General features: G+C 36.8%; 2 protein-coding genes and 1 long non-coding RNA gene across 3 annotated transcripts; all 3 read left to right on the plus strand.

Annotated features, from left to right (window-relative positions):
• The first annotated feature begins 360 nt into the window (after nt 1–360).
• LOC103989255 (uncharacterized) lies at nt 361–1,288 on the plus strand. The gene has a single exon (XM_009408057.3). The coding sequence runs from the start codon at nt 441–443 to the stop codon at nt 1,122–1,124; it is 684 nt and encodes a 227-aa protein (XP_009406332.2). The 5' UTR covers nt 361–440; the 3' UTR covers nt 1,125–1,288.
• A 1,759-nt stretch (nt 1,289–3,047) lies between these two features.
• Nucleotides 3,048–11,594, plus strand: LOC135613962 (uncharacterized). The gene is made up of 12 exons (XM_065110958.1): nt 3,048–3,084; nt 4,198–4,271; nt 4,410–4,490; nt 5,820–5,895; nt 7,540–7,610; nt 9,533–9,634; nt 10,208–10,297; nt 10,374–10,448; nt 10,539–10,571; nt 10,656–10,736; nt 11,322–11,405; nt 11,490–11,594. Exons 1-12 carry the CDS (start codon nt 3,048–3,050, stop codon nt 11,592–11,594), a joined length of 909 nt encoding a protein of 302 aa, XP_064967030.1.
• A 208-nt stretch (nt 11,595–11,802) lies between these two features.
• LOC135613791 (uncharacterized) lies at nt 11,803–13,338 on the plus strand. Its single transcript, XR_010487374.1, has 4 exons — nt 11,803–11,869; nt 11,958–12,053; nt 12,130–12,171; nt 12,923–13,338. It is a non-coding gene; the product is annotated as an uncharacterized LOC135613791 (long non-coding RNA).
• The last annotated feature ends 647 nt before the right edge of the window (nt 13,339–13,985 follow it).

Here is a 13,985-nt window from a genome sequence, read left to right on the forward strand (position 1 = left end):
CCATTTATTGTGGACCATCGAAAGGCATCGGTCAGTTAACGCACCGAGTTACAGAGTCGGTATTATCACCGAGCAGTTGTAACAGTTAACGCACCATTCCCGTTGCAATGGGTCTTTTCAAAATCTCCCGCTTTCCTGGATACGGGAGTCCAGACCACCATACTGTGTACGAACAGGGTTCTGGTTGTGTACCGTCCATCATACGACACGTCACACATCTTAAGGTGGGTGCTCATCCGCATAGATGCGGAAGCAGATATTAGAGACACAGTGAGACCGGCTATCGGCGGTCGACAGTCCGAGCTCTCCTATAAAAGAACGACCCTTCCCACTCTCCATCTCCGCTTCCGTTCTTGCGAAACCTGCAGGGCCTTTTTTCCGATATATTTCCCAATAAATTAGCTTTTTTTGGGATAAAGGAGAGCGAAGGCTGAAAGGAGATGAAGCTGAAGGGAAAGATACACCCGTCGCCGGCGGCGCAGCTTCCCGCCGCTGGCTCGCCCCAGCAGCATCAGAGCCACGACGCCCTGGCGGTGCTCAGCCTCCTCCCGGCGGCCATCCTCGCGCTGACGGCGGTGATGGGGAAAGAGGACAGGGAGGTGCTCGCTTACCTCCTCACGCGATCGATCGAGGGCTGGGCGGAGGACCGGCGCCATTGCCAGAGGCCGGGCCGAACCCAGCACCGTCCGGTCTTCGGCTGCGGGTGCTTCGACTGCTACACCGGCTTCTGGTCGCGGTGGGATTGCTCCCCCGACCGCGAGCTCATCCACCAGGCCATCGAGGCGTTCGAGGAGCACCTGGCGAGCTCGGAGAGCAAGGGCGGGGCCAGCGCGAGGGTGCGGCGGAGGGGGCGCAAGGCGGCGCAGCGGGCGGATAAGGGCAAGAAGATTAAGGAGAAAGAGACGGACATGGCTCGGAGAAAGCCGGAGGAGGTGGAGAAGGATGCCGCGCTGACGACGGTGGGAGAAGCGGAGAGCGTCTCCGACGAGGAGGCGCCGGTGTCGGAGACGGCGGAGGAGGATGAGGGGGCCGAGACCGGGAGCGGCGAGCGGCGGAGGGGGTGGGCGGACGTGATTGGGGTATTTAATTCGCGCTTGTGGAGCCTCTGGAGTCCGGGCGCGTGACGTGTCGCTTGGTACTGGAAAAAAATAGAGGAAAAATAAAAAAAAAATTAGAAGAAATATATTAAATACTTTTAATCCGCTCTGTGAAAATTATGTTTTCTGCTTGTTTTGTTAGTTTCTATTTTCCCTGTAAATTCCGTAAATTTTTCTCACTATTTCCGATAGCATCGTTAGTTAACATTGTCTATATATATTATGGAAAGCAGGGGGTGTCTTTTTGGTGGAAACAGTAGTATGTATTGTACATATTATTACATATATTCTTGGGGTCTCCATAATATGATATTACATCTTGCAGAAGTAGCTATTTAAACTTTGTTTACTATCTTTTCTAGTACTATCATTGTTAGGTAAGAGTGGTGACTTAGTCTACATTAGTTGTTGTCTTATTTGTGGTTATTATAATAATGAGGCAAGGTGATGAGGTTAGAGGAGAAAGATGAGTGGATTAAGTGGGGTGATGCATTGGGGTTAATTAATCATATTGTTATTGGGCCCTGAACCAAGGAGTTGGTCTTCTTGAATGATGGATGCATGTAATATAATAGATGGGGACATTAGATGATGATGACAATGATAGGTATTTAATAATGTTAGGTTCAGCCTTTAGTTGGCATGAGTTCTTATCCCAAGTAGAGTTTGAATTCCTCCATTGATAACTTTGTAGATAAGGCCTAAGGGAGTTCTAAAGGCTTTCAGCATCTTTTAAGAGTATATAGTTACTTTGCATAATTCAAAGCATGACAAAAAAATAGTATTTTTTTGCAGGCATGTAGTGGAAGTATCCTAATATCAAAATTAACATAACTTACGGTCCAATTTTTTTTTGTACACTATTATCATATGGACCCTAATTTCTTCTTACCTTATGGTTCTATTAGAGAGAAATCTTAAAAAACTTTAAATTTATTTCTTCACAAAAATCTTGAGATATATATAGTATTTGTAACACCCTTGATTAGTCCCACATCGAAAGTCGGTAAGATTAAGATTGATTTATAAGGGTCTGATGAGTGTATTATTATTAACTTCAACTTAAACATTTTAATCAGTGATTTAAACCAAACGAAATTGATAGGCTAATTAACCCATCAGACATTTGGTATCAAAGCTAAATAGTCCTAAGATTTTAGAAATATTTATCAATCCTAATAATAAGAATATTTTTACCCCTTATGAAAATATATTGCATTAAACTCTTTTCATTATTCGTCATTGTATAAAAAAATTAGTTGACCAATATTTCTATAAATATCAAATTAATAAATAAAAATAAAAATATTTGATAATGGGTTATCGTTACCTTGTTCTGATTTCTAATTAAAGTAATTTATCCATTTAATTTTGAGATAAAATAATTAGCAACTTATGAATATAAATTAAAAATATACTTATCTCATTTATATAGAATGATATATTTATTTAAATGGATGGTTAATGATATATCTGTCCTACGATTACATTAAAGCTTGAATCCTGTTATCCTTTGCTAAAAATCAAAAAATTACATGGTTATTATTATGAGTTATATTATTTATCATATTTGAGACGACATCATATACTATGATTAATTAAATTTCCATAAAGAAAATCGAAATTATTTTCCATTTCAGTTTGAAAGGAAAATATTTTTAAAAGGAAAATAATTTTATATAGAAAATTCGCATCATATTCCATATTTTTATATATATAAATACGCCGAGCGCATCGTAACCTCCAAATTGCCGTCCGATCTACATCCCACGGTTCTCGAAGACGCATCCCTCGAGCTACTTAATGATCCGACGGCTGAGAGCCTTTTGCCAAGAGTGTTGGGTGATGGGGGATAAAACCCTACCACCATATAAATACCTCGCCACCCGGGCTTCGGGGCTATCGTTGCCGGACGAACCCTCGACGGTTACGTAAGGTTTTCGATCGGCCATGGCGCTCGGGAAGGTCGCCATCGTCATCGGAGCGGGTACTCCTATTGCTCCTTTGCACTGAGGGTTTGAGGATTGCTTCTTGTGCTTTAACCATTGTTCGACGTAACCGTAGTTTTCATATATCAGTTGTTTTCGCTTTCCTAGGTGTTTTGAGGGGATAATTCATAACAAAGCACATAAAAGTGCATCTTGTCATGGCAAGGAGTTTGTCCCTCGTCAACTTTTAGATTAGAGATGGGGGAGTTGGCCTTCGAGAAACCTAGACATATTGTCTTGTTAACTTATCGAATAATTGTCGAAGATGCTGTTAATATTTTGTTTGTAATGACTACCGAGTGTTGCTTAAGGATCGTCGTTCTATTTAAATGTGTTAAATTCTTTTGATTTATGTATAAAATGATGAATATATTAGTGTGGCAAGCTGGTTGTCACCTGCAAACCAAGATTGTTTGGGTAAATAAATGTAATTTTTCTCATTTGAGTCAAGATTGTGTAGGAGAGTCAATGTATTTGTTCAATAATGTTCCTCCTTGAAAATCTGGTTGTCGGGCTTGTTCCCCCATTATTTTCACAATCCTTGAAGGGTGGATGGTTGGGTTTTTTTTTTTTTGTAATGTGTCTCTAAGCACTCAAGACTTTGGAAGCTTAGTATGTGAAAACAGGAAACCCCTATTATTTTCTTAGACATACATGATTATTTTGAAAATTTTATCATGATTTTATCTGCAACAGAAGATATCTAGATTTAACAGTTTGTATAATGTGATTTGTACATTGTGTCCTTTATTTTCATAGTTCTGCTGTTCATTCACTAAGTAATTACTCGGTAATTGCATATCTTAAGGATCAATTAAGTGTTACTGCTCCTAGTGTCTTAAAGACCTGTGTTAGTGACTCAGTTGTATGGACTAGTATCATCTAACCACACATGTCCAGTCTATCTTGCTTCAAATGCCAATGTGCTTACATATTAACCATGCACCTGGTATCATAACTCTGCTATATTTCTTTTTCTTTGTGTGCTACATACTTTACATGCTTCGTGGTGTTTTTCTTTTAACTGTCATTTTTTGGCAACTGTTTACTTTTTTATTTAATAAAAACACTGCATCATAATGGTTGAATGTCATGTGCCGAGTGTCTTGCAGGTATTGTTGGGTCTATGATCACAAAGGAAGTTCATTTTTCTGATGTCACTTATTTGTTTTCTGGTGCTTTCAAGGTATCTTGGTAAAGCTTCAACTGACATGCTCATGGTCTATATAAACATTTGCCACTCTGTAGATTAGGATTTAGGAACTTAAAATTCAATTCTTTAGTGTCTTTTTTTACCTTAATGAACAGAATGCTTGTACTGCAGATTGTCACGAAGCACCTAAAACAAGATAATGGTAATATTCAATCTTCTAGCAAACCACAGACTGAATCTCTACTAGCACAGGTCAGGATTACTTTAAATATGTTTTGACCTTTTTTTGCAGCTTGCTTCTGTTTCTAAAACTTTTGTTGATTATATTTTTTCTGTTGTTATCAACTTATGTTGAAGTTCCAAATCACGTGGGTTATATATCGAAGTTGTAACTTTCTATTATGTTCCTTTCTTTCTTGACGTTTATACTGATGCTATGATATATTGATTAAACCTTCCTGTTTGTGCACTTCTACTTTTTGGGTCAGCTGCAAGCGATGAATAAGAAACTTTGTTGTAACCTACACAAAATTGATAATGGCATGCTTCTTGTCTAGTACAAATATATTGATTTCTTATGTGTCTGGTATTGACATTGGTATCATATAATTTTTAGTGGGCTCCTGTTTTGATTTAGCATTTATCATACAATGGTTCAAATGTTGGCAAGTCAAGACTGGATATTTACATGTCTTGGCAGTCCATTTGTGTAAAAGTTCTAGCATTATATGGGTGCTATTTCAGCTTCACCCTGTTGCAAAATATGTGCATTCTTATGATCCAGCTGTTTGCTTATGCTGATAGCTTGGTAGTTGTTGTGTTTGCTTATGAGTTCTTTGCCAGCTGTATATGCTCACTGTTACTTCCGTGGCCTTTAGTATATAAACTTTAAGAGTAAAATTTTTGTGAGCAAGTACATGCACGTGATGTGGATTAATGGATTGAATAATATGTTAGATGTGTTCTGGTCTGCATCCACAATCCAGTTTGTTATGGTATGGGGTTGGTTATCAATTCAATGCTTGGGAGATCGTACAATCAAGTTTGGTTTGCACCTACTCTACATTACGGGTCTATTATTTGTCCATCAACGAAAGTTCCAATTCTAGTCTCATAGCAATAGTTTGTACCTTTAGATATAACTGTTTCCTGGATCAATATAACTGTTATGCATCTAATTAATTATTAACTTTTAAGGCATGGTGGCATGATGGTGATATTCCACTCTGGTACATGCTGACGACACAAGTCGGAAAGGGGACTGTACCGGCTGGCATGAGCTTTATTGACCTGGCACGATACTTGACTTTTTAGGACTGGCTCTTCATGCCATGCTGGCATGGTTGATACAAATTATGTATATTTAGCTTGAATCTGTGATGACTCAAGACATGGACTTCATAGGATATTCTCAATGTCCTACAAAATATGTCATTAAGTGTCCCATTGAGTTTGTACTACCTATCACCAATTTTTTTGTCAGATATTTGTGAAATTGCCCACTAATATGAAAATTTTGGGTCTTGTTTCAATTTTTCATGGTAGGCCTACACTCAAATTGATTGCATATAAATATTGCAGGTTAATACTCTCCGTCAAGAGTTGCAACTCTTAGCATCATCAAGATCAGTTACAATTGTAACTGGTGCAAACTCAGGTCTGACTTTTAGGGATACTGTTGTTTTTTTTTATTCCACAATGTTTTGCTTGTTTATAGATATGCTACTCTCTGTTTAGTATGCAATTTTTTTATCTTGCTTTACAACCATTGTGATGGATTTATATCCCATATATGTCATCTGTGCAACTTTCTTGACTATCCAATCTCTACAGAAAAAAAGTAATTCTTAGCATAGACCATGTGAAAGTTTCACTCAATTATCATGTCATTTCTTTCATATGCATGTAATGGCGACAATGCAAAAATCTATGTGATGATTTTAGGAAATGTTGAGCTGATATGGCTAGGATGAACAACCATAGCGAAAAAGTTCATAAGAAAGGTTTGCATATGACTCGTGCATTTAGTTGATGCCCTTATTTTTCTAACAAAGGGAACAAAATCACATTATTAACTGATGAAAAACATACCTGTTACAAAAGATTCCTGATTAGTGAATTTCAAAGTTTCACAACAACTCTGAGAGGGGTTAGCAAACCCAAAGCATAATCCCTGTTCTTTTTTTCTTACTTGGCTAACTAGTTAGCAGCTCTATTTATTTCATTATAGACATGATCAATTTTCACCTTAAGAAAAGTAACAATAGTAAAAGGATCTAATGTTCCAAAGGGCTTGTGAATTGCTGGTTCACCATAGCTAGCAAACTAGCAATTGGATTCAATCACAGGTGTGCAACTCTGTTTTGGCACCTGCATGATGCCCTTCTTTAAGCCCCTTGATCTTCTGCTACCAAGACGGAGTAAGAGTCTTCCAATTGCCTATGTGACTGCAAAATCTACCACTAAGCTTGCACTAAGACAACATGCTCCCCCAAGGCTCCAAAGGTTGAGCCATTCTAGAGGTGAACCCCATTGAGCAGGGTGAAGAGGAAGTTCACTACCTCCACAGGAAGGATCAGATTCTCGAAGTAGTCATCTGCCACAAGAAAATGTAGTTCCATGCCGTATCATGTGTAACTCTGTTTTTGGCACCTACATGATGCCTTCTTTAAGCCCCTTGATCTTCTGCTACCAAGGCGGAGTAAGAGTCTTCCAATTGCATATGTGACTGCAAAATCTACCACTAAGCTTGCAACAAGACAACCTGCTCCTCCAAGGCTTCAAAGGTTGAGCCATCCTAGAGGTGAACCCCATTGAGCAGGGTGAAGAAAAGTAACAATAGTAAAAGGATCTAATGTACCAAAGTTCATGACCTCCACAGGCAGGATCAGATTTTCAAAGTAGTCATCCGCCACAAGAAAATGTAGTCCCATGCCATATCATAGGTTGACAGTGAGAGTGTTCACAGTTACTATACTTTTATACATACCTAGTTTGTCCATCTATAGCCTCTTTGGTACATTTAGACAATAAGCGATGATAAGAATAGGCTTGCTCTTACTCTTTGTGCTTTTCCCAGTGGATAAAGCTAGAAGTATATGTGAAAATTGCAGTTAAAAGAGGTTTTTGTGTTAGGAAAGCATAAGTTTTGGGGGAGTAATAGTCAGTTGTTAAGATTGGATATTACCTAATCCCTACTTTCTTTTGCCTCTACTCTGGCTAATGGTGAATGTATTTTTATACTTATTAGTTGCCTATTTATTAGAGCATCTCTTTAATTTACCTTCAATTTTGATTGCAGGTTCTGGTACTTGTGGCATCACAGCTGTTATTGTGTTTGGGGCTGTTGGATATCTATGTATATGGTGGAAGGTAATCTGCCATCTACTTCATCACAGACAAGTTCAATTCACCGAGAAGTTTTCTAGCTTGTCGCATAGAATGTCTTGTTTTTTAGTTTGAATGTGCTAGTTAGCTTAATTAGTAAAGACTTTGATAGATTATCACAAGGTCCTGGGCTCGAATCCCATCTTTATCACTTACTATATGCCAAAAAATTTAATCTAGCATAAAATGTTCTGTTTTCTAATTGTAGCATTTTTTTGCTTTTCCTTGCAGTTAAAAGAGGTTTTTGTGTTAGGAAAGCATAAGTTTTGGGGGAGTAATAGTCAGTTGTTAAGATTGGATATTACCTAATCCCTACTTTCTTTTGCCTCTACTCTGGCTAATGGTGAATGTATTTTTATACTTATTAGTTGCCTATTTATTAGAGCATCTCTTTAATTTACCTTCAATTTTGATTGCAGGTTCTGGTACTTGTGGCATCACAGCTGTTATTGTGTTTGGGGCTGTTGGATATCTATGTATATGGTGGAAGGTAATCTGCCATCTACTTCATCACAGACAAGTTCAATTCACCGAGAAGTTTTCTAGCTTGTCGCATAGAATGTCTTGTTTTTTAGTTTGAATGTGCTAGTTAGCTTAATTAGTAAAGACTTTGATAGATTATCACAAGGTCCTGGGCTCGAATCCCATCTTTATCACTTACTATATGCCAAAAAATTTAATCTAGCATAAAATGTTCTGTTTTCTAATTGTAGCATTTTTTTGCTTTTCCTTGGAGCAATTCTAGTGTATTGTTCATATTGTGTGTATTATATAATAGTATATGAAATCCCTTGTCATATTAAATGCTTTGTACCTTGAATTTCCAGTCCATAACTGGGAACTAATGGCTTGAAATGATCGTTATACAACATGCTTGGTCCATCCAAGATGAGCTGGCATTGTAAGGTACCATGTCATGACATCCTGTGGTGACTTGCTTGTCTAAGTGCCAGGCCACATTGCAGACCAGATGAGGAGGGCTCTGGTCTTTTGTTAATATGGGATGCACTGACATGCATGTTATACCTTTATTGCCTATAACTTGCTGGGGTTATCACAGAGCACTAGGCCTCAACTTGCCTTTTAATGCACAGCTAAAGAAATAATTGAAGCTGTTTGCTTTCATAAACAAATGGTAGGATAATGAGATTCAGTGATTGGATTAACCTGTAAAAAAAAAAGATTAGTCAGCATCAGTGGGCATGGAATGTAACTTTGTTGACACATGATTTTCAGTCAAGTGATACTTGTTAATTGTTATTATCACTGTGACAATAGAGCATATAAGATTGATTCTATCAATTTAGGATGTTTTGGTTGATGATCATGCACCTGGTTTAAGAGTTATAGTAGTTATAGAGATTTGTCTGGTCCGCAGCCCATATCATGAAGATTGAGAGATACTGGTAATGCATATTTTAATTTACACCAAGAAATAGATTTTAGCGGATACTATTGCAAGACATTAGCGTTATTTCTTTTTTCTGTTTTTTGAAGATTTCCTGAATTGCATTATGAGGGATATAAATAGGGTTAAAATAAAGTTTCAAGAAGTTTTTGGAGTCCTTATAAGAACTCAAAGACCATCATATAGTTTTGGGATATAAGAACTTCAATATCAAGGATAGTCATCATAGATGGTAAATTTCCAGTTGTTATGTTGAATAAATTATGTTATAATAGAATAATGTGTCTCCTGCCAGGTTTGGGAAGTGTATGAACAGTAACACCATGGTTTTTGATCAAAGATATCCATTTTATGATTGTTATTAGCAAGTCATCTGGTCTTCATAGTGCCTTGTGCCACTATTGCCAGTGTTGCATTGACAAGTGGCTGATATGTTTATTCTTTCTTTGAAAGTCAAGATTTTTTCTTTATCTATATGAAAATTTTGTGCACCTGGCAGGGATGGAAGGTTTCTGATATGATGTTTGTGACACGTCGTGGTTTATCAGATGCTTGCACTACAGTCGGCAAGCAACTGGAGCTAATCTCAGCATCAATTGCTGTATGTCATCATTTGACTTTGTCCTCCTCTTTTCTTTATTAAAAAAAACAATCAAGTATTCTCAAAATTCCTCCTTTTTCCTTAACTGCTCTCAACCAGAAAAATTATAAAAAGGATTGACATAATTATCTTTAATTTAATTGATTAGGAGATGGCTGTTCAGTGTAGCAGTAAAGCAAATGATCATGAAGGATTCAAAATATTATACATAAATTTTTTCCACTTGTTTCATTAAGCAAGTTTTACTTATAACCTTTGCAAATAGGTGCTTTTGCAGGCTCATGGACTGATGAATAGATGTAAATTGATGTTTTTTTTGGACTTTCAAGTATTTAACATGATCATCACTGCTAATTTAGAGGTTTCTCAGGTGCTGTAATAGAAAATGACTAAAAAATATTACAACAAAAGTATTTATCTGTGTGAAATCTAATTTGAATATTTGATTATGACATTATGTGCTATAAAAGAAAAAAAATGCAAAATGTTGCCCATATTGGATATTGTATCTTTCATTTTTTTTTTTAATTTACTTTCTCTTGAGATTTTCTTTGTAATTCTGGGAATCTGTAGACTGCTAAGCGTCATTTATCTCAAAGGATTGACCGTGCAGACATCAATTTGGAGGAGATCAAGGAACTTGCTACTGCCACCAAATGTGAGGTGGGGAAATGCTTCTGTCCACCTCTCATGTATTGTACCTGTCAAAGCTTTAAAATGATATATTTTAAACCTTCAGGTCTCAAAGCTACATGGGGATTTGGGTTTGATTCACACCGATGTTGAATCTGTTCACCGTGCTGTCCAGACTCTGGTAATTTTTCACTTAGTTTTGCTTTGATCTCTTATCTTTTAGTCTAGAACAAATATTTGTTTATGCTGAATGTAACTTGTTACATATCAGGAGACAAAGCTTTTTCGAATAGAGGACAGACAGGTACAGTTAGAAGTTTCCATTGCATCAGTTCTTGTCCATTATTTTCCTTTTTTTTTATTGTTGATGTAGGATCATCCTTGTTAGGATTTTGCAACCCAAGGAGTCTATCATCTGTGTCAGTATGTGGAAAAATTAGAACAGAGCAAAAGTCAAGAACTTATTCAGGTAAAAAATTGTCTAACCATTGTGTAATTAACATCTCTATTGTCTCATTTATATTATGGCACCTATACCATTGGTATTTTTGACTTTTGCATAGAGAAGACTGTTTGACTGTCTGAATTTTTAAATATATTAGTTAAATACTATTGCTTAGACAACTTTTTAGTGGAAGGGATGAACTTTGTGAGTTTGTGTAGTGTAATACTCTTTTGGTTTGTTGACCTTGTATCATCGTATATGCTCATATGTTACTATAGATATAAATGACTTTTACTTTTGAGGTATCATTTAGTAGATGCTTATGTATCATTGCTATCATGTTTCTTGAAGTGCCCGTGATCCGTTAGATATTAGTCTGTGATGCCATTTGTTGATTGCTTACCTGATGTAGCAACATCATATGCATGTTTGTCAACAACCTGATTTTTTCCACTTCAACAACTTGCAGGACTCACCATCCAGTTCTAGCCAAGCAATTGAACTTCCACAAGCTACACCGTTAATGACAAAAGTAGGCTTATTGCTTTCTGTTTTCTGGTTGCAGTGCCTGTTTCAGTTTTTAACCTAATCTTACCAATCTCTCAATAGACAGACTCTTTGCCACCTTTGACACTGGAAACACCATCATCGTCAATGTCTTTGTCGTCATCATCTGCTGTTGAGAAGTCTAAGGTGATGATTTTTGACATTTACCTCGACTTCTATGAGTGTCATATTATAGAATCTGATCAACTAAAGTTTTCTGGGGTTCTGCAGCTTGCAACAGCTGTATTGGTTTCAGACCTAGTAAAGCTTAGCACATATAATGTTCTTTATTTTGCCAAAACAGTACTAAGATCAATGCTGGTGTACCATGGTTGATCCTGAACCTTTCTTTGCTTGGAAGTGTCATGTGATAGCTGCCACATTATCATGGCTGCAATGTATTTTGAACTTGGAATACCCATGATTTTTTTGGATATCATATTGGCGTGGCAGCATTTGCTGCTCTCTTACCAAATATGCAAATGTAGTGCATACTTTTCCACAAACCATTAGTTTATATTTTTTTCTTTCACTTCAATGATTTGCAGGACTCACCATTCGTTTCTTGGCAACCAACTGAACTTCTACAAGCTACGTCGATAGTGACAAGAGTAGGCCATTGCTTTGTTGTTCAGTTGCTGTGCCTGTTTCTATTGTTAACCTAGTATTACCAACTTATGCCTATTTATCTCTTGTTAGGTGGGCCTTTTGCCACCTTTGACACTGGAAACACCATCAACATTGTCTTCTTTGTCGTCATCATCATTATCACGATCTGCTAATGAGAGTTCTAAGGTCAGGATTACTGACATTAAGCTCATCCTTTTTTAAGTGGCCTATTTTGATGTCTGATGAAGCATGGGTTTCTCAGATTATACGACCATCAACAGCTGTCTCAGCTTCTGGGCTAAAGGTTAGCATTAATGTTCTTTATATTTATTTTATTTATCCTTAACGTTGCATAAGTGCTTGAAGAAAAATTCACAAAAACTAACTTCTGTCTTGTTGATTCAACAAATTTTGCCCCCTAAAGCTATCTAGATGTGGTAATCTCAATATGTTCCAAGCTACGGTCAGACTAATACAGTATAATTTCATATGAGCCATTTGATTGAAGGAAAATGCAATGCAGTATGATGGAGATGTGAAGGCTAAGAATGGCAGAAAGGAGAGGCTGAGAGTCATATCTTTGTTGGAAATTTTTGAAGCATTGTATGCATGATTATTCCCAGAAACTTTTTAAGTAAACTTCTAGATCTCCTGCTTGGACTATAAGCTTTTCTAAATTAGAGTATTCAGTGTCCCATGAAATCCTATTAAATGCCTCGAGAGCTCCCTGACCCTATATTGTCAGTAGGGGTACTCGATTCACTTAAATATGTCTCTGACATAGTTAGCACTGACTTTGGAAGTCCACAAAATTCTATAGGCGGTCTTAACTTTCTTGATTCACATATTCCAAACCATATTATAATAAAAGTTCATCTCAACTTAGCCAAATAGCTATTTGTTACATTAAGATCTGTAGCCGCATTATTAAACATGTGATATCTTCTGAAAAGAGTTTTGCTACTTGGGACAGCATTAGAATTATATGATTACTTGGGACAACTTGTCAACCTTGAATCTTGTTCTTGCATATTCATAGAATTTATCCTTTTCAGGAGGTAATAGGGAGCTCAGGATCTAGCTTCAAGGCATCGGGTTCCTCAAAAATTTCAAGCTTATCTCCGGTAAATGGACAACCGAGCAGCAATGCACAGTCCAGCAGGTCCACATGGAGGTTGCCGGACTTCAGTATTCTTACAAGAATCCATGGTACCATGACCAGATGATTCTTGACCACTTCTACTACTGATTTTTTTTACTACCATCTAGCTGCATAGGTTATTAGAAGGTAGAGTACTACTGATTTTTTACTACCATCTAGCTGCATAGGTTATTAGAAGGTAGAGTGCTCTATAGATGAGGATAGAATTTTGGTAGATGTGTAAATATTTAGAACATAATTAGTTTTACATAATTGCTTGGTTTTAAGATGAACACAATTTGTCTATAAGGCTTATGGCTTTCTTCCTTATGGTGTGTCTTTGCATATGACAGTTTTATCTTGTGGCTTTATGTGAGTTGTTTGATGAAATGAGTTTCATATCGATAGCCTGACACGAGTAACATTAACATTATAATTAGCTATGTTTTTTTAAAATGCTTTTTAATTATTTATTTGAAAATCCTTTGAATGTGTTTTAATGCTTTTGTTAGATAACTAAGAAATTGAGGTTTAAGAAAATTAGAGAGGGGCAAGGATAAATCATCAATAAAAATAAAATGTAAAATATGGGCAAAACTGAGAAAATAAAATTAAAGTTTTTTTAATTGCTTAGCCAGTAAAGAATGAAACAAAATATAAAATTAAACAAATAAAATTGAGGCTTTTCCTCCAATCTAACTCCATAGCAAAAGCCAAATTCGATCGTGTGAACCGTGTCTGAAATATTATAAGAGAAAGATAATGAAAAAACTATATTTTATATATGTTAAGAACATCATTGCAAGAGAGTTAATCGGTGTAATGAGCCGAGGAACATTATCACCTATGGAGATATTTTTTTTATTTCAGGTATTTATTTTATTTATAATGCTTCTTTAAACATGGTGTAGCCATTGAATTATGATGCAGGTTAGCCAAACATAAATAAGGTTTGCTTCAGAGATTTGTCATAGAAT

This window comes from Musa acuminata, chromosome BXJ2-6 (assembly GCF_036884655.1).
Source record: "Musa acuminata AAA Group cultivar baxijiao chromosome BXJ2-6, Cavendish_Baxijiao_AAA, whole genome shotgun sequence".
NCBI lineage: Eukaryota > Viridiplantae > Streptophyta > Magnoliopsida > Zingiberales > Musaceae > Musa > Musa acuminata.